Raw genomic sequence first — 25,011 nt, 5'->3', positions numbered from 1 at the left:
TTACAAAACTCTAACGTGTATTTGCAAAATATATCACTATAATAAATAAAAATAATTTAACATCACTATTACATTATCATTTCAGAATTCCTTAACATTACCTCTGGCAGTGAACATTGCCGATATTCTAAATAGCAAATATATTGGAATTATAAAAATATTTTAATAAATTAACCACTTTCTTTAGGTAATTAGAAAATATTCTGTTTAAAATCACTCTGTGACCTTCAGTTGTTTTTCCTGATTTTTGCTATTATGGTTCCAATCTTCTGTAAACAGGTTCTGGTCCGAGAGCAGACAACTTTCCAGGCACAGTCACCGAATCTCTAAAAGACAGAAATATTAAAATGTAGTACCGGGACGATACGTGTGTTTAACAGGGGTGAAAAGCACCAGTCTGTATTGTTTAATTACATATATTTTGTGAAGTCATGGTAAAGTTTTCGCACAAGAGTGGAAGGATTCATTCAGAGCCCCAAACGCTCCTTCCAGGTGAAACAGCGATTGACTTGTACTTCTTTCAATTTAGTATACTGTATTCGCTGCTTACGATGCGGTCTTCTCTACATTGGGGTGATCAAACACGGATTGGGTGATCGCTTTGCTGAACCCCTCCGCTCAGTCTGCAAGCATGACCCTGACTTCCAGTCACTTGCCATTTTAATTCTCCATCCCACTCCACCTTTCTGTCCTCGGCCTCCTACACTGTTCCAGTGAATGGAAGCTCGGGGATCATCTTTCGATTCGGCACTTTATGACCTTCCAGACTCAACATTGATTTTAATAGCTTCAGATCATAACCACTGCTCCCATTTTTTTCTGACAGCAGGTGCTGGTAATGGTTCTGATGTTGTCATTTACAGCTCACCCAGACCCATCTTTTGTTTCTTTACTTGTCCCATAACCACCCTCCTTGCCTTGCACCATCATCCCTTTTGTCATTTGATCACTCCTGCCCTCTACCCTATCACAGGCCTTCCCTTGTGTTCTTTTCTCCTCCCCCCACCCCCTTTGCCTGGCTCTGTACTACTTAAAAATGGTTAAATCTTCAATTTCTTCCAGTTGTGATGAAAGGTCATTGACCTGAAACATTAACGCTGTTTCTTTCTCCACAGATGCTGCCTGACTTGCTGAGTACTTCCAGTATTTTCTGTTTTTATTTCCGGTTTCCAGCATCTGCAGTATTTTGCTTTTGAGTATAAGGATTAATTTGGTCCCGGTGTAATGGAACATTGCTAATCTTTTCATGAAGAATTCCTCTAGTGTTACAGTGAAATGATTAATGTTTTGTAATAGATTTCACTGCAAATACCTAACAGAGGAAGTCTTCACAAATGCACCTATAGTGTCCACATGTTGTGACTGGAGTAATTCTCACTCTATACGATCAAGACTATGGTACATTGGGGTTATCCACACGATACTTCACTAGGGACAAAACAATCAAATATGAATTCCCATACCTCCAGTTCTAAAAACTCCCTCAACTTCCCGAAGTATTCCCGAATTTCCTCGTTCTTGGAGTGTGACAGAGGTTCTCTCTGACATTCTCTCAGCTCCTCCAACTGCCTATTTATTGGCTGCAGAAAACCTTCTAGTAGAGCAAAATCCCAGGGCGCGGAGCTGAGGTTCTCACTGAAAATCTTGTTAATTTGATCCAATGTTTGATGGATAACCAGGATCTTGTCCTCGGCCTATAAAATACACACAGTTATTTCACAGGGAAACTTGACAGTATTCAACAGGTTAAAGGACCATGGTTAAATGCGTTCGGCCCCAAGATTATTTATCCATTTAGAAGACTGATCAATATGATAGTCACAGCTACAATAGAAATACATTCTGAGCTAGATACTTACATTTAAGTTTTTTGAAAGTGTAATCAGATCGAGGGATTGGATCTGCAATGCCCCACTCCTTATCATACACTGCAGCGTCATTCTACCTCCCTGGAATACAGGAGAGTTCCTGTTAATACAATTTGCTACATTCACAAATCCTGGCGATGTGACAGATCAAGACCAGTTCAAACTCACCATTTCATTCAGATTGTTCAGAGTCTTGCTGTTGAGATAAAGCTGTGGCAGCCTCTCACAGCCCAGACTCAGGGCCAACAAGACAGACAGAATCCCAAATATCCAAATACACGAATGAGCCATGTTCAACCAAGACAGGGTACCGATTTCACCGATCTGAAATAGCAGAGAGATAAAATCATTAGCGATCAACATCCAAACAAAGACACTTTAATGTCCGTTAGTAAATGAATAAACTCAACAGTCTCTCTTACCCGTTTAAGATGAATCCTCTGACAGAGGCGACTGTCAATTACTGTCAGACTCAGGAGTGAAGTGCCAGATAGAGACCAAGCCGTATATAAATGATCTGCTGTTTGCATCATAAAAGTGAAAAACCAGACGCACACCGACAGGGACATTTTCTGGCCACATTCGTTTTTCAAATGTGGCTTATTTCAGAAATCGAGGAATTCACCGTTTAAAACAATCGACAAGAAAGACAAAAGCTGACACAGGTAAAAGCTCCTCCGATTTCGCTTTCAGCTCAACTATGGTTTTAGCCGCACTCGCGAACGGCGTTGCTCTGAATTGAGGAAATACCAAAACCCTTCTTAAATCTGAATCAAAAGCAAAACTGCAGCGGGTCAATGGGAGAATTTCTAAGTGATTTTTACCAACAAATTCAAAAATTTCAGATTATCCTAACTCTTTGACAAGCCGTCAAGAGTCGGACATGTAAACCATATTACCCGATCTTCGGGCAAGCGTTCTCCAAGGCGGCCTTCGAGACACACGACAACGCAAAATCGTCCAGCAGAAATTGATAGCCAAGTTCCGCACCCATGAGGACGGCCTCAACCGGGATCTTGGGTTCATGTCACGCTACACGTAACCCCACTAGCGGGAAAAAAAAGTTATCTGCCTTTAATACTGGACATTCTCTCTCTGCCTTTCGGGTCTCATTCTCTGTCTGTGTAATCTGACCCACTGTGTATTCAGTATACTGGGATGTAATGTTTTCCGTGGCTAACCTGTCTGAACACCAACGACACCTTTGATTGCTGTGATCGTCTCCCAGCCTAATATATGATATGCGATTTTAAAACCCTTCACTCACTCACCTGACGAAGGAGGTAAGCTCCGAAAGCTTGTGATTTTCAAATAAAACTGTTGGACTATAACCTGGTGTTGTAAGATTCATTATAAAGAAAAAAATAAGACTCCCCCCTCCCCCCCCCCCGCTTTTTCATTAGTTATTTCCTTCGCTTTTCCCAGTTGGGTCTCCCAATACCTTGCTCCTGCGGATTTCCCAGATGCGGCAGGTAGTCCAGAGCTCCATTATTCCTGCTGCTGTAGGAACCGGAACAGGAGTGGGCCATTTAGCCCCTCCAGCTTGCTCGGCCATTGAATGAGATCATGGCTGATCTGTGACCTAACTCCATATACCTGCCTTAGCCCCATATCCCTTAATATCTTTGGTTAACAAAAATCTATCAAGCGCAGATTTAAAATTAACAATTGAGCTAGCATCAACTGAGTTCGGGGAAGAGAGTTCCAAACTTCTACCACCATGGCAAGCGAGTAGTTAAGGCAGAGACCATTGCATCTCTTGAGAAAAAAAAGATAAATGTTTGAAGCAGAAGGTACAGTAGGGCTAGAGCAAGGTAGCAGGATTGCTTTTGGATCGTTCCAGCAACGATGGAGCACAGACATGTTGGGGCAAATGGCCTTGTTCTATGCTGTAAACTTCTATGGTTCGATATCTGAGACCTCTTGTCTTTAGTATCATCTTATACCCTTTGAGGGTTGATATCATACCTTCTGCGGTCCAGTACTAATATTGCGGAATAACGACTCCACTACCTATATGAATGCATTAGAGTGGATAAAAGCTGGCCTACAATTCAAATAGTGGTCTCTCAAAGAGAGTGAATTTCCTTGCTGTTTTCAGTGTAATAGTGGTGGATAAACAGCACGGGAATTTTTTCAGGAAGGAAAATGGGGCAGAAACAGTTTCCACCCAATTTCTAAGTTCCCTTCTGTTTTTTGAATCTTTACTCAATTTGAATAGTGATATCTTCAGCTGAAAAACTATTAATTTTTGCCATACTGCCGACAGGCACTTGCTCTAACATGGTCAAACTATTGGCAGATTTTCACCCCACCCCTACTCTCAATGAGGAATTATCAGGTTCACAGGTGATGTCTGTCAGAGTCCTATAATATGCCAGAAGGGGGCATTGGACCCAAATGTCAGAGGTTACAAACCTTGTCATCATTCTGCAATATTTGTTAACCAAATAGCACTTGCAGGTGGTACAAATTAGAAAATCAGGGCTACAATATTATAGCCCTATTTCTGACCTGTGTTCTCTGCGATACATGGGAATGCAGGATTGTAGAATGACCTATTGATTTTAGGAAATGTTTTGCAGTATCCTGGATTCCAGTTGTCACAGCAGTTTGTCTCTCTGCTTGTTCTGATACACAGATGGGTCAGACTCCAGCAGTCAGTTATGCCTGGTTGTCACCATTTAGACCTCAAGGAGTCAACTAAAGGTTTTTTTGAGGGGAATGATGCTACAATATCTGGTAACAATGTGCTCTTCCACTTGAGGAGGGAGGGTATTACTATTTGAAATTCCTCCCAGCGCTCTTCACAATGATGTTTAATATCTTTGCAATAAATGGCATGCGGAAAGCTTCAGTGAAACGCAATTATATTCTGATAACTATCTACACAAAGTTTACATTTCTACTTATAGGTTAAGAATGATGAAAGTGCACTACTGCAGTTTGCATTAAGTTGGCCAATTTTATTCCAGTGGTATAGTGCTTTGGTTAAATGGTTTTGTTGGTGCAAATGTAACTATATGTAACATTGAATCAATATCAAAGCTTTTATTTACATATTGTATACATATATGTCAATACAAATCTGTATTGCCCACATTATTGCTATTCATCTCTTTGTCTTGGCCATAATGGAATTTCCATTGCAAGTTGCATTTGATCCCCACTTTGACAGAGCAATATGGGGTATGGCTGTTGAAGAGCTTCTGCAATCATCTGTCATCGTGTGACCTTATTATATACTGTGGCAAAGAAGGATTCATGCAAATAATTTAATCTTTACTTCAGTTTTATATTTCTTGACGTTCACTATAAAAATCCACACCATGAACGGTTGGGACAACTATGTATTTGATATTGTAGGTACGGAACTGGGTTTTTATTGCTCAAAACATTACATGAAAGGAAGGAAGGAAGGAAGGAAGGAAATGTTGTCTAAAGTGTTGTAGGTAAATGTGACTCTTAATTTACCATACAGCAAGCTCCTGCCAACATCTGTGAAATGAATGACCAGTTAATCTTGTTTGGCGATGCTGGTTGAAGGAGGTCAGTTGAGGACACCGGGAGTATTAAGAACATAAGAACATGATAGAACTCCTATCATAACATGATAGAATTCCTCATTAAGATGGAGAGTGAAGTAGTTGAATCGGAAACTAGGGTCCTGAATCGAAATAAAGGAAATTACAAAAGTATGAGGTGCGAGTTGGCTATGATAGATTGGGGTACTTTACTAAAAGGGTTGATGGTGGATAGGCAATGGCTAATATTTAAAGAATGTGTGCAGGAATTACAACAATTATTCATTCCTGTCTGGCGCAAAAATAAAACCGTTCATGGTGTGGATTTTTATAGTGAACGTCAAGAAATATAAAACTGAAGTAAAGATTAAATTATTTGCAACCGTGGCTTACAAAAGAAGTTAGGGATAGTATTAGATCCAAAGAGGAGGCATATAAAATTGCCAGAAAAAGCGGCAAGCTTGAGGATTGGGAGCAGTTCAAAATTCAGCAAAGGAGGACAAAGAGATTGATTAAGAGGGGAAAAATAGAGTGTGAGAGTAAACTAGCAGGTAACTTAAAAACTGACTATAAAAGCTTCTATAAATATGTCAAGAGAAAAAGATTAGTGAAGACAAATGTAGGTCCATTACAGTCAGAAATGGGGGACATTAAAATGGGGAACAAAGAAATGGCAGGACAATTAAACACATACTTTGGTTCTGTCTTCACAAAGGAGGACACAAATAACCTACCAGTAATGTTAGGGAACCAAGGGTCTGGTGGGAGGGAGGAACTGAAGGAAACCAGTATTAGTAAAAAAATAGTGCTAGGGAAATTAATGGAGCTAAAGGCTGACAAATCCCAAGAGCCTGATAATCTACATCCCAGAGTACTAAGGGAAGTGGCCCTGGAAATACTGGATGCATTGGTGATCATCTTCCAAAATTCTATAGATTCTGGAACAGCTCCTACAGATTGGAGGGTGGCAAATGTAACCCCATTATTTAAAAAAGGAGGGAGAGAAAAAACAGGGAATTACAGACCAATTAGCCTAACTTCAGTAGTGGGCAAAATGCTAGCGTCTAATATAAAAGATGTGATAACAGAACACTTGGAGGGCATTAATGGGATTGGACAAAGTCAGCATGGGTTTATGAAAGGGAAATCATGCTTAACAAATCTACTGGAGATTTTGAGGATGTAACTAGTAGAATAGATAGGGGAGAACCAGTGGATGTGGTGTACTTGGAGTTTCAGAAGGCTTTTGATAAGGTCCCACACAAGAGATTAGTGTGCAAAATTAAAGCACATGGGATTGGGGGGAATATACTGGCATGGATTGAGAATTGGTTGAGAGACAGGAAACAGAGCGTAGGAATAAATGGGTCTTTTTCCGGGTGGCGGGCAGTGGCAGTGGGGTACCGCAGGGATCAGTGCTTGGGCCCCAGCTATTCACAATATATATCAATGATTTGGATGAGGGAACTAAATGTAACATTTCCAAGTTTGCAGACAACACAAAGCTGGGGTGGAATGTGAGCTATGAGGAGAATGCAAACAGGCTCCAATGTGATTTAGACAAGTTGGGTGAGTGGGCAAGAACATGGCAGATGCAGTATAACGTGGATAAATGTGAGGTTATCCACTTTGGTTGTAAAAACGGAAAGGCAGATTATTATCTGAATGGTGATACATGGGAAATGGGGAGGTGCAACAAGACCTGGGTATCCTTGTACACCAGTCGCTGAAAGCGAGCATTCAGGTGCAGCAAGCAGTTAGGAAGGCGAATGGTATGTTGGCGTTCATTGCAAGAGGATTTGAGTACAGGAACTGGGATGTCTTACTGCAGTTATACAGGACCTTGGTGAGAACACATCTGGAGTATTGTGTACAGTTTTGGTCTCCTTATCTGAGGAAGGATGTCCTTGCCATGGAGGGAGTGCAACAAAGGTTTACCAGACTGATTCCTGGGATGGCAGGACTGACGTATGAGGGGAGATTGGGTCGACTAGGCCTATATTCACTAGAGTTTAGAAGAATGAGAGGTGATCTAAGAAAACATATAAAATTCTAACAGGACTAGATAGACTAGATGCAGGGAGGATGTTCCCGATGGCTGGAGAATCCAGAACCAGGGGTCACAGTCTCAGGATACGGGGTATGCCATTTCGAACCGAGATGAGGAGAAATTTCTTCACTCAGAAGGTGGTGAACCTGTGGAATTCTCTACCACAGAAGGCAGTGGAGGCCAAGTCATTAGATGTATTCAAGAAGGAAATAGATATATTTCTTAATGCTAAAGGGATCAAGGGATATGGGGAAAAAGCGGAAGCAGGTTATTGAGTTAGACGATCAGCCGTGATCATTTTGAATGGCGGAGCAGGCCCGAAGGGCCGAATGGCCTCTCTTGCTCCTATTTTCTATGTTTCTATGACATAAAGAATAGGAGCAGGAGTAGGCCACACGGCCCCTCGAGCCTGCTCTGCCATTCAATAAGATATTGGCTGACCTTCAACCTCAACTCCACTTTCATGCCCTATCCCAATATCCCTTGATTCTCTTAGAGTCCAAAATTCTATCAATCTCAGCCGTGAATATACTCGATGATTGAGCTTTCACAGCCCTCTGGCTTAGAGAATTCTAAAGATTCACAACCCTCTAAGTGAAGAGATTTCTCCTCGTTTCAGTCCTAAATTGCCTACCCCTTATCCTGAGACTATTCTTCCTAGTTGTAGACCCGCCAGTCAGGGGAAACAGCCTCTCAGCATCTACCCCATCAAGCCCTCTAAGAATTTTATATGTTTCAATGAGATCATTTCTCATTCTTCTAAACTCCAGAGAATATAGACCCAATCTACTCAATCTCTCCTTATAGGACAACCCTCTCATCCCAGGAATCAATCTAGTGAACCTTTGTGGCAACGCCTCTAAGGCAAGTATAATCCTTCCTTAGGTAAGGAGGCAAAAACTGTACACAGTAGTCCAGGTGTGGTCTCACCAAAGCCCTGTACAATTGTAGCAAGACTTCCTTACTTTTGTACTCCAAACCCCTTGCAATAAAGGCCAACATACCATTTGCCTTCCTAATTGCTTGCTGTACCTGCATGTTAACTTTCTGTGTTTCCTGTATAAAGACACCCAAATCCCTCTGACCACCATTTAAAAAATATTCTGTTTTTCTATTCTTCCTACCAAAGTGAATCACATTTCCCCATATCATACTCCACCTGCCACCTTCTTGCCCAGTTACTTAACCTATCTATATCCCTTTGCAGACTCTTTGTGTCCTCACAGCTTACTTTTCCACCTAGCTTTGTATTGTCAGCAAACCTGGATACATTACACTCGGTCCCTTCGTCTAAGTCATTAATATAGATTGAAAATAGCTGTGGTCCCAGCACTGATCCTTGCAGCACCCCACTAGTTACAGATTGCCAACCTGAGAATGACCCGTTTATTCCTACTTTCTGTTTTCTGTCCATTAACCAACCCTCTATCCATGCTAATATATTACCCTCAACCCCATCAGCCCTTATCTTGGTAACACCTTATCGAATGCCTTTTGGAAATCCAAATATACTACATTCCTTGCTTTTCTGCAAAAAAGTGCCATTGGATCTTTTACACCCAGCTAAACAATTCAAAATTTGCAGATGACACCAAATTGGGGGGCAAGCTAATACTGAGGAGGACTGCAACAAAATACAGGAAGACATTAATAAACTCGCAGAACGGGCTTGTAATTGGCAAATGCGTTTCAATATAAATAAATGTGAGGTGGTACATTTTGGTAGGAAGAATAAGAAGGCCACATACTCCTTGTAAAATAAGAGTCTAACTGGGATAGAGGAGCAGAAGTATCTGGGAGTACAGATACACAAATCACTAAAAGAAGTGATGCAGGTTAACAAGGCCATAAAAAAGCAAACTAAGCACTTGGGTTCATTTCTAAAGGGATAGAATTGAAATGCAGGGAAGTTAAGTTAAACTTGTATAGAAGCTTGGTTAGACTACATTTGGATTACTGTGAACAGTTCTAGTCTCCATATTATAAGAAAGGTATAGAGGCACTGGAGAAGGTGAATGAAGGTTTACTAGGATGATGCCAGAACTGACAGGTTATACCTATCAGGAAAGATTGAACAGGCTGGGGCTCTTTTCTCCAGAAAAGAGAAGACTGAGGAGTGACCGGATTGAGGTCTTTAAGATTATGAAAGGGTTTATCATAGTATCATTGAATGTACAGCACAGGAGGAGGCCATTTGGCCCATTGTGACCTGCCAGCTCTTTGAAAGAGCTATCCAATTAGTCCCATTTCCCTGCTCTTTCCCCATAACAAGTAATTTTTTACTCTTCAAGTATTTATCCAAATCCCTTTTGAAAGTTACTGTTGAATCTGGCAGGCACATTCCAGATCATTACAACAGGCTGACTGGCCTGTAATTGCCGGGTTTATCCCTCACCCCTTTTTTGAAAAGGGGTGTAACATTTGCAATCCTTCAGTTCTCCGGCACCATCCCCACACCTAAGGAGGATTGGAAGATTGTGGCCAGAGCCTCCATAATTTCCACCCTTACTTCCCTCAGTAACCTAGGATGCATCCCATCAGGACCAGGTGACTTTTCTACTTTGAGTACTGCCGATCTTTTAAGTGCCCCCTCCTTATCTATTTTTTCCCAGCCAATATTGCTAATACCTCCTCCTTTACTGCTACTATGGCAGCATTCTCTTCTCTCGTGAAGACAAATGCAAAGTATTCATTTAGTACCTCAGCCATGCCCTCTGCCTCCACAAAAAGATCTTTTCTGTCCCTAATCGGTCCCACCCTTCAATTGACTATCCTTTTACTATTCATATGTTTATAAAAGGCTTTTGGGTTCCCTTTTATGTTAGTCACTAATCTATTCTCATATTCTCTCTTTGCCCCTCTTAGTCACTTTCTTAGATCTCCTCTGTACTTCCTGTATTCAACCTAGTTCTCTACATTATTATGAATCTTACATTCATCATAAGCCTTCTTTTTCTGTTTCATTTTAATCTCTATATCTTTAGTCACCCATGTAGCTCTAGCTTTGGATGCCCTTCCTTTCCCCTCATCGGAATGTGTCTACTCTGAATGTGCCTCCTTGAAGGCCTCCCATTGTTCAATTATTGTTTTGCCTGCCAATTTTTGATTCCAATCCACCTAGGCAAGGTCCCTTTTTAAACTCACTGAAATTAGCCCTCCTCCAGTCAAGTATTTTCACATTTGATTGTTCCTTGCTCTTTTCCATAACTATTCTGAACCTAATGATATTATGATCACTGTTCCCCAAATGCTCTCCCACTGAAACATGCTCCAACTGCTCCACTTCATTCCCCGGAACTAGATCTAGCACTGTCTCCTTTCTCGTTGGGCTGGAAAAATACTGATCAAGAAAGATCTCCTGTACACATTTCAGAGATTCCTCCCCCTCTTTGCCCTTTACACTGTTATTATCCCAGTCTATATTGGGATAAAAGAAGTCCCCTCTGTAGTTCTTGCACCTTTCTGTAATTTGTCTGCAAATTTGCTCGTCTATTTCCTTCCTACCATTTGGTGGCCTATAGTATATACCACGTAGTGTAATTGTGCCTCAATGTTCCTTAATTCTAACCAAATAGATTCTGTCTTTGACCCCTCAACTACGTCATCCCTTTCCAGTTATAATAATTTATTTGATCAATACTGCCACTCCTCTCCTTTCTTTCCTTCCCTATCTTTCCTTTATACCTTGTGGCCAGGAATATGAAGTACCAATCCTATCCTTCTTTGAGCTAGGTTCTCTGTTACTGCCACTTCATCATAATCCCATTTGGCAAGTTGAGTCTGTAGCTCACTAACCTTATTTACCATGCTACGTGGATTTATGCACATGCACTCCAAACTCATCTTAGTCTGCCTTGCATTTGCCCCCTGTTTGATACCTCCTATTTCTGAACTTTTCTTTACTCTAGTGCTATTTGTCTCACCCAGTCCTCTGTACATCTTGTTTCTCCTCTCTAATGTTGCATCCTGGAGCCCACTCCCCCTACCAAATTAGTTTAAACCCTCCCCTATGGCACTAGTTGATCTCCCAACAAAGACATTGGCCTCCTACCCAGTTTGATAGGGTAGACGTAGAGAAGATGTTTCCACTTGCAGGGGAGACCATAACTAGGGGCCATTAATATAAGATAGTTATATAAGAATTCCAAGAGGGAATTCAGGAGAAACTTCTTTACCGAGAGAGTGGTTAGAATATGGAGCTCACTACCACAGGGAGTAGTTGAGGTGACTAGCATTCAGACCTCCCCAGGGGGTCAACTGATTTTTGTTTTGAGGGGAATGTTGGTACAGTATCTGGTGACAATGTGCTCTTCCACTTGTGGAGGGAAGGTATTACTATTTGAAATTTCTCCCAGCGTTCTTCACATTGCTGTATAATACCTTTGCAATAACTGGCTCGTGGAAAGCTTCAGTGAAACACAATTATATTCTGATGATAACCTACCACAAAGTTTACATTTCTACTTGTCGGTTAAGAATGATGAAAGTGCACTATTGCAGTTTGCATTAAGTTGGCCAATTTTATTCCAGTGATCTAGTGCTTTGGTAAAATGGTTTTGTTGGTGCAAAAGCAACTATATGTAACATTGAATCAATATCAAAGCTTTCATTTACATTATATATACATATATTTCAATAAAAATCTGTATTGCCCACATTATTGCCATTTGCCTCTTTTCTTGGACCTAATGAAATTTCCATTGCAAGTTGCATTTCATCCCCACTTTGACAGGGCAATCGGGGCTATGGTTGTTGAAGAGCTTGTGCAATCATCTATCGCCATGTGACCTTATTATATACTGTGGCAAAGAAGGACCATGCAAATAAGTTTAATCTTTACTTCAGGTTTATATTTGCTATTGCAGGTAAGGAACTGCTTTTTATTTTGCTCAAAATATTGCATGGAAAGAAGAAAGGAAGGAAGGATGAAGAAAAGAAGGATGAAGGTAGAAAGGAAAATTTGTCCAAAGTGTTTTAAAGCTAATGAATGACTTTCTGTAGGTAAATGTGGCTGTTAATTCAGCATGCAGCAAGCTCCTGCAAACATCTATGAGATGAATGACCGGGTTAATCTTATTTGGTGATGCTGGTTGAGGGAGTTCAGCTGAGGACATGGGGAGTATTCACTGCTTTTCTGCAAAAATATCCCATTAGACCTTTTACATCCAGCTAAACAATTCAAAATTTCAAAATTTGTGGACGACACCAAATTGGGGGGGTATAGTTGAGGAGGACTGCAACAAAATACAGGAAGATATTAATAAACTTGCAGAATAGACATGTAATTGGCAAATGAATTTAAATATAGATAAGTGTGAGGTGGTACATTTTGGTAGGAAGAATAAGGAGGCCACATACTCCTTGGAAAATAAGAATCTAAATGGGGTAGAGGAGCAGAGGGATCTGAGAGTACAGATACACAAATCACTAAAAGTAGCGATGCAGGTTAACAAGGCCATAAAAAAAGCAAACTAAGCACTAGGGTTCATTTCTAGAAAGATAGCATTGAAAAGCAGGGAAGTTATCTTAAACTTGTATGGAACCTTGGTTAGACCACATGTGGAGTACTGCGAACAATTCTGGTCTCCATATTATAAAAAGTGTATACAGGCATTGGAGAAGGTGATAAAAGATTTACTAGGATGATAGCAGAACCGAGAGGTTGTACTATCAGGAAAGATTGAGCAGGCTGGGGTTCCTTTCTCTAGAAAACAGGAGACAGAGGGCTTACCAGATAGAGGTCTTTGGGATTATGAAAGGGTTTGATAGGGTAGACATAGACAAGATGTTTCCACTTGTGGGGGAGACCAGAACTAGGGACCAAAAATATAAAATAGTCACTAATAAATCCAGTATGGAATTCAGGAGAAACTTCTTTACCCAGAGATGGTTGGAATGTGGAACTCACTACCACACGGGGTAATTGAGGCAATTAGCATAGATGCATTTAAGGGGAAGCTAGATAAACACATGAGGGAGAAGGAAATAGAAGGACATGTTGATGGGGTTAGATGAAGAAGGTTGGAAAAAGGCTCGTGTGGAGCATAAACACCGGCATAGACCTGTTAGGTCGAATGGCCTGTTTCTGTGCTGTACATTCTTTGTAATTCTATTAAACAGGCAGATGAGGCCTTGGTTTAACATCACAGTTTCATGGTGAACATGTGAGTATTTCCTCCTATCTGCAAATCATGGACAAATGTACTTATTTATAAAACTGCAGTGGCTAAGGAGAATACTATTGATCGTGCAGGAACCAAACAAAGATCACTCCACTGTCTTCCACTTCTTTCCAAATCCTTTTGGTGGAAATAGATGCCAAACCCCAGCACTCCCACTTGCACCAAGGTAGCCTCCTTATCAATGTAAGCAACACCATGGGAAATCTGATAATTGTCTTTAAGTTTCTCTGAAAACCATTATTATTCTGCCTGAGACCTGTCCACATTCACAAACAAGATCCAAACACGAACATCCAGAAATATAATGATACACTTCAATCCAGAAATGAATAATACTTAACAAGGCAGGAGAGAAATTCAAAAAATAATTTATTGAAACCCATAGTTTTGAATACAAAAACCTATCAATAACAATGTGGTCCATTTATAAATATGATTCAATAAATATAAATAAATAAGACTTTCTTGTAATTTACTTTCCCCTCTGTGCAAAACTCTGTTATATCAATATAATAAAAATAATTTAAATTATTGCTACATTATAATTTTAGAATTCCTTAACATTACCTCTGGCAGTGAGATTAGCTGTAACATCGTTGATGTTCTAAATAGCAAATATATTGGAATTATAAAAATATTTTAGTAAATTAACCACTTTCTTCCAGTAATTAGAAAATATTCTCTTTAAAATGATCACTCCGTGACCTTCAGTTGTTTTTCCTGATTTTTGCTATTATGGTCGGAATCTGCAATAAACAGGTTCTGGTCCGAGAGCGGACGACTTTCCAGGCACAGTCACTGAATCTCTATAAAGGCAGAAATATTGAAATGTATTACCAGGACGATAAGTGTTTAACTGGCGTAAAAAGCACCAGTCTTTGTTGTTTAATTACATATATTTTATGAAGTCACGGTACAGTGTTCACACAAGAGTATAAGGATTCATTTGGTCCAGGTGTATTGAACACAAGATCATAAGAAAATAAGGAATAGGAGCAGGAGTAGGCGATACGGCCCCTTGAGCCTGCTCTGCCATTCAATGAGGTCAGGGGTGATCTTCTACCTTAACTCCACTTTCCTGCCCTATCCCTATATCCCTTGACTCTCAGTGTCCAAATATCCATCGATCTCAGTCTTGAATATACTCAAAGAATGAGCATCTTCAGCCCTCTGGGGTAGAGAATTCCAAAGATTCACAACCCTCTGAGTGAAGAAATTTTTCTTCATCTCAGTCCTAAATGGCCGACCTCATATCTTGTGACTATGACCTCTAGTTCTAGACTCTCCAACCAAGGGAAGCAGCCTCTCAGCATCTACCCTGTTAAGCCCTCTCAGAATCTTATATGTTTCAATGAGATAACCTCTCACTTTTCTAAACTCCAGAGAATATAGGCCCATTCTACTCAATCTCTCCTCACAGGACAATCCTCCCATCATTGCACCGCCTCTAAGGCAAATATATCCTTCCTTAGGTATCAGTATTCTGTACTCAGTATTCCAGGTGTGGTCTCACCAGAGCCCTATATAATTGCAGCAAGACCTCCTTAATCTTATACTCCAACCCCCTTGCAATAAAGGCTAACATACTATTTGCCTTCTGATTGCTTGCTGTACTTGCATGTTAACTTTTTGTGATTCAAGTATAAGGAAACCCAAATCCCTCTGACTACTAACATTTACTAGTCTCTCACCTTTTAAAAAATATTCTGCTTTTCTATTCTTCCCACCAAAGTGAATAATTTTACATTTCCCCACATTATACTCCTTCATTACAGCAGTGACTACACTTCAAAAGTACTTCATTGGTTGTAAAGCGCCTCGGGACGTCCTGAGGTCATGAAAGGCGCTATATAAATGCATGTCTTTCTTTTTATCTGCCACCTTCTCACCCACTCACTTAACCTGTCTATATCCCTTTGCAGCCTCTTTGTGTCCTCCTCATAGCTTACTTTCCCACCTAGTTTTGTATTGTCAGCAAACTTGAATACATTACAATCAGTCTCCTCATCTAAGTCATTGATAAATATTGTAAACAGCTGAGGCCCAAGCATTAACCCTTGCAGTCCCCCACGAGTTATAACCTGCCAACCCAAAAATGACTCATTTATCCCTACTTTGTGTTTTCTATCCATTAACCAATTCTTAATCAAAGCTAATATATTACCGCTAATCTTATGAGTCCTAATCTTGGGATATCGTAAATCTCTTCATAAAGAATTTCTCTGTCTTGTGTTAGAGTGAAATGATTAATGTTTTGTAACAGATTTCACTGCAAATACCCAACAGAGGAAATCTTCACAAATGTACCTATAGTGTCCACATGTTGTGACTGGAGTAATTCTTACGCTACTTGATTAAAACTATGGTTATCCACACGATACTTCACTAGGGACAAAACAATCAAATATGAATTCCCATACCTCCAGTTCTAAAAACTCCCTCAACTTCCCGAAATATTCCTGAATTTCCTCGTTCATGGAGTCTGACAGAGGTTCTCGCTGACATTCTCTCAGCTCCTCCAGCTGCTGATTCAGTTGAAGCAGAAAATTTTCTATCAGGGCAGAGTCCCAGGGTGTGGAGCTGCGGTTCTCACTGAAAGTCTTGTTGATTTGATGCAATGTTTGATGGATAACCAGGATCTTGTCCTCGGCCTATAAAATATACACAATTATTTCACAGGGAAACTTTACACTATTCGAAAGGTTAAAGGACCATGGTTAAATGCGTTCTGCCCCAAGATTATTTATACATTTTAAAAGACTGGTCAATATGACAGTCACAGCTACATTGTAGGATAATCTTCACATAGACTGGGCAAACTAAATTGGCAAAAGTAGTTTGGAGGATGAGTTCATGGAATGCATTCAAGACAGTTTTCTAGTACAATACATCGAGGAACCAACTAGGGAATAGGCTGGTTTAGATTTAGTATTGTGTAATGAGACAGGGCTAATTAGTAAGTGATCATTATATGATAGAATTTCACATTGAGTTTGAGATTGATGTGGTTAAGTCCGAAACTAGGGTCTTAAATTTAAACAAAACCAATTATATAGGTACGAGTGGCGAGTTGGCAAAGGTAGATTGGGAATTTAGATTAAAAGATATGACGGTAGATAAGCAATGGCGAACATTTAAAGAAATAATTCATAATTCTCAATGAATATACATTCCCTTGAGGAATAAAAACTCCATGCAAAAAGTGATCCAACTGTGGCTAAGAGCATAAGAAATAGGAACAGGAGTAGGCCTTATGGCCCCTCAAGCCTGCTCTTCCACTCAATCAGATCATGGCTGATCTTCTACCTCAACTCCACTTTCCTGCCTGATCGCCATGTCTCTTGATACCCCTAGAGTCCAAAAATCTATCTATCTCAGAGGGTGGTAGGTCTGTGGAATTTGCTGCCCCAGGAAGCTGTGGAAGCTACATCATTGAATAAATTTAAAACAGAAATAGACAGTTTCCTAGAAGTAAAGGGAATTAGGGGTTATGGGAAGCGGGCAGGAAATTGGACATGAATTTAGATTTGAGGTTAGGATCAGATCAGCCATGATTTTATTAAATGGTGGAGCAGGCTCGACGGGCCGATTGGCCTACTCCTGCTCCTATTTCTTATGCTCTTATGTTGAATATACTCGCATTCACAGACCTTTCGGGTAGAGAATTCCAAAGATTCATATCCCTCTGAGTGAAGAAATTCCCCCTCATCTCAGTCTTAAATGTCCGACCCCTTATCCTGCGACCAAGCCCTCTAGTTCTAGACTCTCCAGCCAGGAGAAACAACCTCTCAGCATCTACCCTGTTAAGCCTCATCAGAATCTCATATGTTTCAATGGGATCACTTCTCATTCTTCTACACTCCAGAGAGTATAGGCCCATTCTACTCAACCTCTCCTCATAAGACAGGCCTCTCATCCCAGGAATTAATCTAGTGAACCTTTGTTGCACCGCCTCTAAGGCAAATATATCCTTCCTTGGATAAGGAGACCAAAACTGTACGCAGTACTCCAGGTGAAGTCTCACTAAAGCTCTGTATAATTCTAGTAAGACTTCCTTACTCTTGTATTCAAACCCCCTTGTAATAAAGGCCAACATGGCATTTGCTTTCCTAATTGCCTGCTGTACCTGCATGCCAACTTGTTGTGTTTCTTGTACCAAGACATCCAAGTCTCTCTGGACACCAACGTTTAATAGTTTCTCTATTAGGCTAACTAGAGGAGTTAAGGATAATATTAGATTAACAGAAGGGGATTACAATGTTGCCAAAAAGAACAATAAGCCTGAGAATTGGGAAAGTTTTGGAAATCAGCAAAGGATGACCGAGAAATTGATAAAGAGAGAGAAAATTGAATGAGTAAAGTAGCAAGAAATATAAAAACAGATTGTAAGAGCTTCTATAAGTATGTAAAAAGGAAGAGATTAGCAAAAGTAAACATGGGTCCCTTAGAGGCAGAGACGGGAGAAATTATAATGGGGAATAAAAAAATCGCAGAGACGTTGAACAAATATTTTGTATCTGTCTTCACAGTAGAAAACACAAAAAATATACCAGAAATAATGGGGATCCAAGAGAGAGTGAGGAGCTTATAGAATCATAGAATCACAGAAAGGTTACAGCACAGAAGGAGGCCATTTGGCCCATCAAGTCCGTGCTGGTTCTATGCAAGAGCAATCCAACTGGTCCCACTCCCTTGCCCTATCCCCATAGCCCTGCAATTTTTTTTTCCTTTCACATACTTATCCAGTTCTCTTTTGAAAGCCATGATTGAATCTGCCTCCATCACCCACTCTGGCAGAGTATTCCAGATCCAAACCACTCGCATGTGAAAGAGTTTTTCCTCATGTCACCTTTGATTCTTTTGCCAATCACCTTAAATCTATGTCCTCTGGTTCTTGACCCTTCTGCCAATGTGAACAGTTTCTCTCTATCTACTTTGTCTAGACCCTTTCTGATTTTGAATACCTCTATCAAATCTCCTCTCAACTTTTTCTGTTCCAAGGAGAATAACCTCAGCTTCTCCAGTCTATCCACATAACTAAAATCCCTCATCCCTGGAATCATTCTAGTAAATATCTTCTGCACCCTCTCTAAGGCCTTCACATCTTTCCTAAAGTGTGGTGCCCAGAACTGGACACAATACTCAAGTTGTGGCCGAACCATGGTTCATCATGACTTCCTTGCTTTTGTACTCCAGGCCTCCTGTTTATAAAGCCCAGAATCCTGTATGCTTCTTTTAACCACTTTCTCAACCTGCCCTACCACCTTCAATGATTTGTGTACATATACCCCCAGATCTCTCTGTTTCTGTACCTCCTTTAGAATTGTGCCCTTTAGTTTATATTGCCTCTCCTCATTCTTCCTACCAAAATGTATCACTTCGCATTTTTCTTGCTTTAAATTTCATCTGCTACGTGTCCGCCCATGCCACCATCCTGTCTATATCCTCTTGAAGTCTATCACTATCCTCCTCAATGTTTACTACACTTCCAAGTTTTGTGTCATCCAAATTTGGAAATTGGGCCCTGCACACCCAAGTCCAAGTCATTAATATATATCAAGAAAAGCAGTGGACCTAGTACCGACTCCTGGGGAACACCACTGTACACCTCCCTCCAGTCCGAAAAAGAGCTTAAAGCAATTAAGATTAGTAAAGAAAAAGTACTGGAGAAATTAATGGGACTAAAAGCCAACAAATCCCCTGGACTTGATGGCCTACATCCTAGGGTTTTAAAAGAGGTGGCTGCAGAGATAATGGATGTATTGGTTTTGATCTTCCAGAATTCCCTAGATTCTAGAACAGTCCCTGAGCAAATGTAACTCGGATATTCAAGAAAGGAGGGAGAGAGCAAACAGGGAACTATAGGCCAGTTAGCCTGACATCAGTAATAGAGAAAATGCTAGAAGCTATAATTAAGGACATAGGGCACTTAGAAAATCATTCTATGATTAGGCAGAGTCAACATGGTTTTATGAAAGGGAAATCATGTTTGACAAATCTATTAGAATTTTTTTGTGGGTGTAACTATCAGGGTAGATAAGGGGGAACCAGTGGATGTAGTATGTTTGAATTTTCAAAAGGCATTCAATAAGGTGCCACACAAAAGATTGTTACACAAGATTAGGGTTCATGGCGTTGGGTTAATATATTAGCATGGATTGAGGATTGGTTAACAGAAAACAGAGAGTAGGAATAAACAGGTAATTTACAGGTTGGCAGGTTGTAACTAGTGGAGTGCTGCAAGGGTCAGTGCTTGGGCCTCAGCTGTTTACAATATATATCAATGACTTAGATGAGGGGACTGAGTATAATGTATCCAATGTTGCTGATTATACAAAGCTAGGTGGGAAAGTAAGCTGTGAGGAGGAAGCAAAGAGACTGCAAAGGGATATGGACAGATTAAGTGAATGGGCGAGAAGGTGGCAGATGGAGAATAATGTGGGGAAATGTGAAATTATCCACTTTGGTAACAATAGAAAAGCAGAATTTTTTTTTTAAAAAGGTGAGAGACTAAGAAATGTTGGTATTCAGAGGGATTTGCATGTCCTTGTACACGAATCACAGAAAGTTAACGTGCAGATGCATCAAGCAATTAGGAAGGCAAATGGTATGTTAGCCTTTATTGTAAGGGGGTTGGAGTATAAGAGTAAGGAGGTTTTGCTGCAATTATATAGGGCTCTGGTGAGACCACACCTGGAGCACTGTGTATAGTTTTGGTCACCTTACCTAAGGAAGGATATACCTGCCTCAGAGGTGGTGCAACAAAGGTTCACTAGATTGATTCCTGGGATGAGAGGGTTGTCCTGTGAGGAGAGACTGTGTAGAATGGGCCTATATTCTCTGGAGTTTAGAAGACTGAGAGGTGATCTCAATGAAATGTGTAAAATTCTTAGACGGCTTGACAGGGTGGATCCTGAGAGGCTGTTTCCCCCGGCTGGAGAGTCTAGAATTATGGGTCATAGTCTTATGATAAGGGGTCGGCCATTTAGGACCGAGGTGTGGAAAATTTCTTCACTCAGAGGGTTGTGAATCTTTGGAATTCTCTACCCCAGAGGGCTGTGGATGCTCAGTCCTTGAATATATTCAAGACTGAGATCGATAGATTTTTAGACACTAAGGGAATCAAGGGATATGGGGATAGGGCTGGAAAGTGGATTTGAGGTAGAAGATCAGCCATGATCTAATTGAATGCTGGGGGGGAGAGGGGGGCTCTATGGCCTTCTCCTGTTCCTATTTCTTATGTTCTTAATAGAAATACATTCTGAACTGGATACTTACATTTAAGTTCTTTGAAAGTGTAACCAGATCGAGGGATTGGGTCTGCAGTGCCCCTCTCCTTGTCATACAGTGCAGCGGCATTCTACCTCCCTGGAATACAGGTGAGTTCCTGTTAGTACAATTTGCCATGTACACAAATCCTGGCGATGTGATAGATCAAGATCAGTCGAAACTTACCATTTCATTCAGCTTGCTCAGAGTCTCCGTGTTCAGAACGTACTGTAACCGCAGCCTCTCACAGCCCAGACTCAGGGTCCCGGCCAGCAAGACAGACAGAATCCAAAATCTCCAAATAGACGAAAGAGCCATGTTCAACCAACACGGGGTAAAGCACCGATCTGAAATAGCAGAGAGATAAAACCATTAGCGATCAACATCCAAACAAAGTCACTTTAATGTCTGTAAATGAACAGAGTCAACAGTGTCTCTTACCCGTTTAAGATGAATCCTCTGACAGAGACGACTGTCAATTACTGTCAGACTCAGGAGTGAAGTGCCAGATAGAGACCAAGCCGTATATAAATGATCTGCTGTTTGCATCATAAGAGTGAAAAGCCAGACGCACACCGACAGGGGCATTTCTGACCACATTCGTTTTTCAAATGCGGCTTATTTCAGAAAACGAGGAATTCACCGTTTAAAACAATTGACAAGAATGATAAAAGCTGACACAGGTAAAAGCTCCTCCGATTTCGCTTTCAGCCCAAGTATGGTTTTAGCTGCTCTGTTGTTCCGGATTAAGGAAATGCCAACACTCGTTAAATCTGAATCAAAAGCAAAACTGCACTGGTTCAATGGGAGAATTTCTAAATGATTTTTACCAATGAATCCAAAAATTTCAGATTGTTCCAATTCTTTGAGAAGCCGTCATGGGTCGGATACGTAAACCATCAGCTGTCTGCATTATAAAGAAAAAAATTAAGTCTCCTTCCCCCCTTTTCATAAGTTATTTCATTCGCTTTCCCTAGTTGGGTCTCCCAATAACTTGCTCCTGCGGATGTCCCAGATGCGGCCGGGGGGCCAGAGCTCCATCATTCCGGCTGCCGGTCACTTTCACTTTTTTGCCGGCAGATGTAATTAGTGGGGTGCTCGGTCGTTCAGTATATGCAAGATTGAGGTCAAGAGATTTTTGGACACCAAGGGAATCAAGGGATGTGGGGATAGGGCAGAAAAGTGGAGTTGAGGTAGAAGATCAGCCACGATCTTACTGAAGGCTCCAGGGGCGGTTTGACCGACTCTTGCTCCTATTTCTTATGTAGATGAAAGCAGCCCTGCAGCATCAACTCTTCAAAGTTAGGGTCTGGAGCAGTGGATAACCTGATCCCTGATTAGTAGCCTTTTATTTTGCACTAATTATGCTTTTAGCCCAACCTTTCCTCCTGACTCACTCACATCCCACTCACTGATGTAGATTCCCCAAGGGCAGTACTGCTAATGTATTAAAAAGTCTGAAGAAGAATTCGCACTCCAACCGTGACCTTGTCTGTTCTCTCCAAAATGCCGACTGACCTGCTGTGCGTTTCCAGCATTTTCTGTTTTTGTTCTAATTTTCTACAGTTGTTAAAGGTTGGAATGCTTTGGCAAGCAAGATTTTGAGGCAGAGACCATTGCATCTCTCGAGAGAAAACAAGATAAATATTTGAAGCAGAAGGTATGAGGTGATGGGGATAGAGCAAGGTAGCAGGATTGCTTTTGGATTGTTTCAGCAGAGATGGAGGACAGAAGGAGAGCATTCGGCCTGTCGTACTTGTGCCGGCTCTTTGAAAGAGCTGTCCAATTTAATCCCACACCCCAGCTTTTTCCCCATAACCCTGCAAATGAGTCCTCTTCAAGTACATGTCCAATTGCGTTTTGAAAATTCCTGTGGAATCTGCCTTCATCACCCTTTCAGGTAGTGCGTTCCAGATCTTAGCAACCCCCTGTATGAAAATATTTTTCCTCATTTCCCCCCTACTTTTGCTAATTATTTTAAATCTATGACCTTTGGTTACTGACCCACTTGCCAGAGGAAACGGTTTCTCCCAATTTGCCCCAATCAAAACCCCTCATATTTTGCATGCCTCTATTAGATCTCCCGTTAACCTTTTCTGCTCTAAAGAGAACAATCCCAGCATCCCTAATCTCTCCACATAACTGAAGACCCTCATCCCTGGTATCTTCCTGGTAAACCTCCTCTGTACCCTCTCCAAGGCCTTGACATCCTTCCTAAAGTGTGGTGCTCAGAATTGTACACATTGCTCCAGCTGTGGCCTAACCAGTGATGTGTGAAGGTTTAGCATGACTTCCTTGTTTTTGTTTTCAGTGCCCCTATTTATAAAGCCAAGTATCCCATACACTTTCTTAACCGCCTTATCAGCTTGCCCTGCCACCTTCAAAGATTTGTGAATATGCACCCCCAGGTCCCTCTGCCCTTTCACCCCCCTCAAAATAGTACCATTCAGATTATACCGCCTCTCCATGTTCACTTCACACTTATCCGCATTAAATTGTATCTGCCATGTGTCTGCCCATTTCGCCAGTCTATGTCCTCTTGAAGTCTGCTACTATCCTCCTCATTATTTATTACATTGCCAAGTTTTGTATCCTCTGCAAATTTCAAAATTGTACTCCCCATACCCAAGTCCAGGTCATTTATACAAAACAAGAAAAGCATGATGGGGCAAATGGCCTTGTGCTATGCTGTAAACTTCTTTGGTTCTATGTCTGAGACCTCTTGTCTTTAGTATCTTCTGGGGTCTGGTATCAGACCATTACCTCTGGGGCCCAGTACTAATATCGTGGAATAACACCGCCAGTACCCACCTGGATGCATTAGAGTGGATAAAAGCTGGCCTACTACTCAAATAGTGGTCTCTCAAAAGGAATGAATTTCCATGCTGTTTTCAGTGTAATAGCAGCTGGATCACTTCTCGCCTTTTGGCTAAGATCAAGTGGTCAAGTGGGGGAAGGCAACCATTTGGAGCCTTCCTGCCATTGTATGCCGGGGGGATGCAGTCAGGGAGAAATCCCCTCGGGCAGAGTGTAGAGCTTTGGCTTGTAGAGCTTTGGCTTGATGTAATGTCACTGAAAGGAATCTGGAATGAATCTGTAAGGCAATAAGGCACCCCAGAGTGTCAGAAAAAAAAACAGTGGATAAACAGCACGGGAATGTTTTCAGGCAGGAAAATGGGGCGGAAACCCTTTCCACCTAATTTCCAAGTTCCCTCCTGATTTTTGAGTCTTTTTACAATTTGAATAGTAATTTCTTCATCTGAAAAACAATTTCTTTTTGCCATTCTGCATGCAGGCATTTGCTGTGACATGGTCAGACCACCGGCAGATTTTCGCCACCCACCCCCACTCACAATGAGAGATTATCAGGAGCAGGTATGGCATTCCCTATAGAGGAGGAGGAGGCAAAGCACTGGATGGAGTAAAAGAGAGACAGGCAGTATTTAAGGAGGATACAGCCTACCAGATATTACTGCCACCACCCCCCAAACACACACGCATCACAGGTCATTTGAGGACCTTTCTGAGGAGCTGTGCAGAGGAAAGGAGGGGCTATTAGGGTTATTCAAGCAATTGCTGTTAGGGGAGCTGAGTATCAATAGTGCAAGGTCCCAAGTTAGAGGCCCTCCTAGCCAGAGTGCATTGTGAATAGTTAGTGGTAGAAGTGTTACTTTAAGAAGGTGAAGAGTACACTGGTGCCCAGGGTGGGCAAGAAAGAAAAGGGCAAGTCACTGTTGTGTTATCTTGCGTGCCCTGGGAGATTATTGAATTGCAACACCAGTTGGCAGTCCTGGTGGTAAGAGAGTGGCACAAGTGACAATCCTGGCAGGCTTGCTGGCATGGACACATAGGAATCTGTGCCTCCTTAATTCAATTTCCTCGAGGAAGGCTGGGAGGTCCAAGTCAGAAAAATTCTGTTTTCTTCTTTTGTGCCTGCATACCATGTCCTGCTACTTCGTTTGACTGCTTGCTCCAGATAATCCTGCTGCAGACATTCTTGAAAAGTGTCATAACAAGATTGATGAGACATACAGTGAAGTTACCCGAGAGTTGAGTGAGTGAACCAAGCACTGTTTCCTCCTTACTTTGTTGTCTCCAGTCTACTGCTAAAGTGTGCA

General features: G+C 41.2%; 2 protein-coding genes across 2 annotated transcripts; both read right to left on the bottom strand.

Moving 5' to 3' along the window:
* Positions 1-227: 227 nt before the first annotated feature.
* On the bottom strand, positions 228-11,249 carry LOC137300076 (interferon a3-like). Its single transcript, XM_067969172.1, has 4 exons — positions 11,127-11,249; positions 2,037-2,192; positions 1,464-1,694; positions 228-326 (listed from the first exon to the last, which is right to left on the bottom strand). Exons 1-4 carry the CDS (start codon positions 11,247-11,249, stop codon positions 228-230), a joined length of 609 nt encoding a protein of 202 aa, XP_067825273.1.
* A 3,082-nt stretch (positions 11,250-14,331) lies between these two features.
* Positions 14,332-21,211, bottom strand: LOC137300185 (interferon beta-like). The gene is made up of 4 exons (XM_067969263.1): positions 21,080-21,211; positions 20,903-20,992; positions 16,045-16,275; positions 14,332-14,430 (listed from the first exon to the last, which is right to left on the bottom strand). Exons 1-4 carry the CDS (start codon positions 21,209-21,211, stop codon positions 14,332-14,334), a joined length of 552 nt encoding a protein of 183 aa, XP_067825364.1.
* Between the last annotated feature and the right edge of the window lie 3,800 nt (positions 21,212-25,011).

Source organism: Heptranchias perlo, chromosome 30 (genome assembly GCF_035084215.1).
Source record: "Heptranchias perlo isolate sHepPer1 chromosome 30, sHepPer1.hap1, whole genome shotgun sequence".
Lineage (NCBI taxonomy): Eukaryota > Metazoa > Chordata > Chondrichthyes > Hexanchiformes > Hexanchidae > Heptranchias > Heptranchias perlo.
This window is presented reverse-complemented; position numbering and strand designations above follow the sequence as displayed.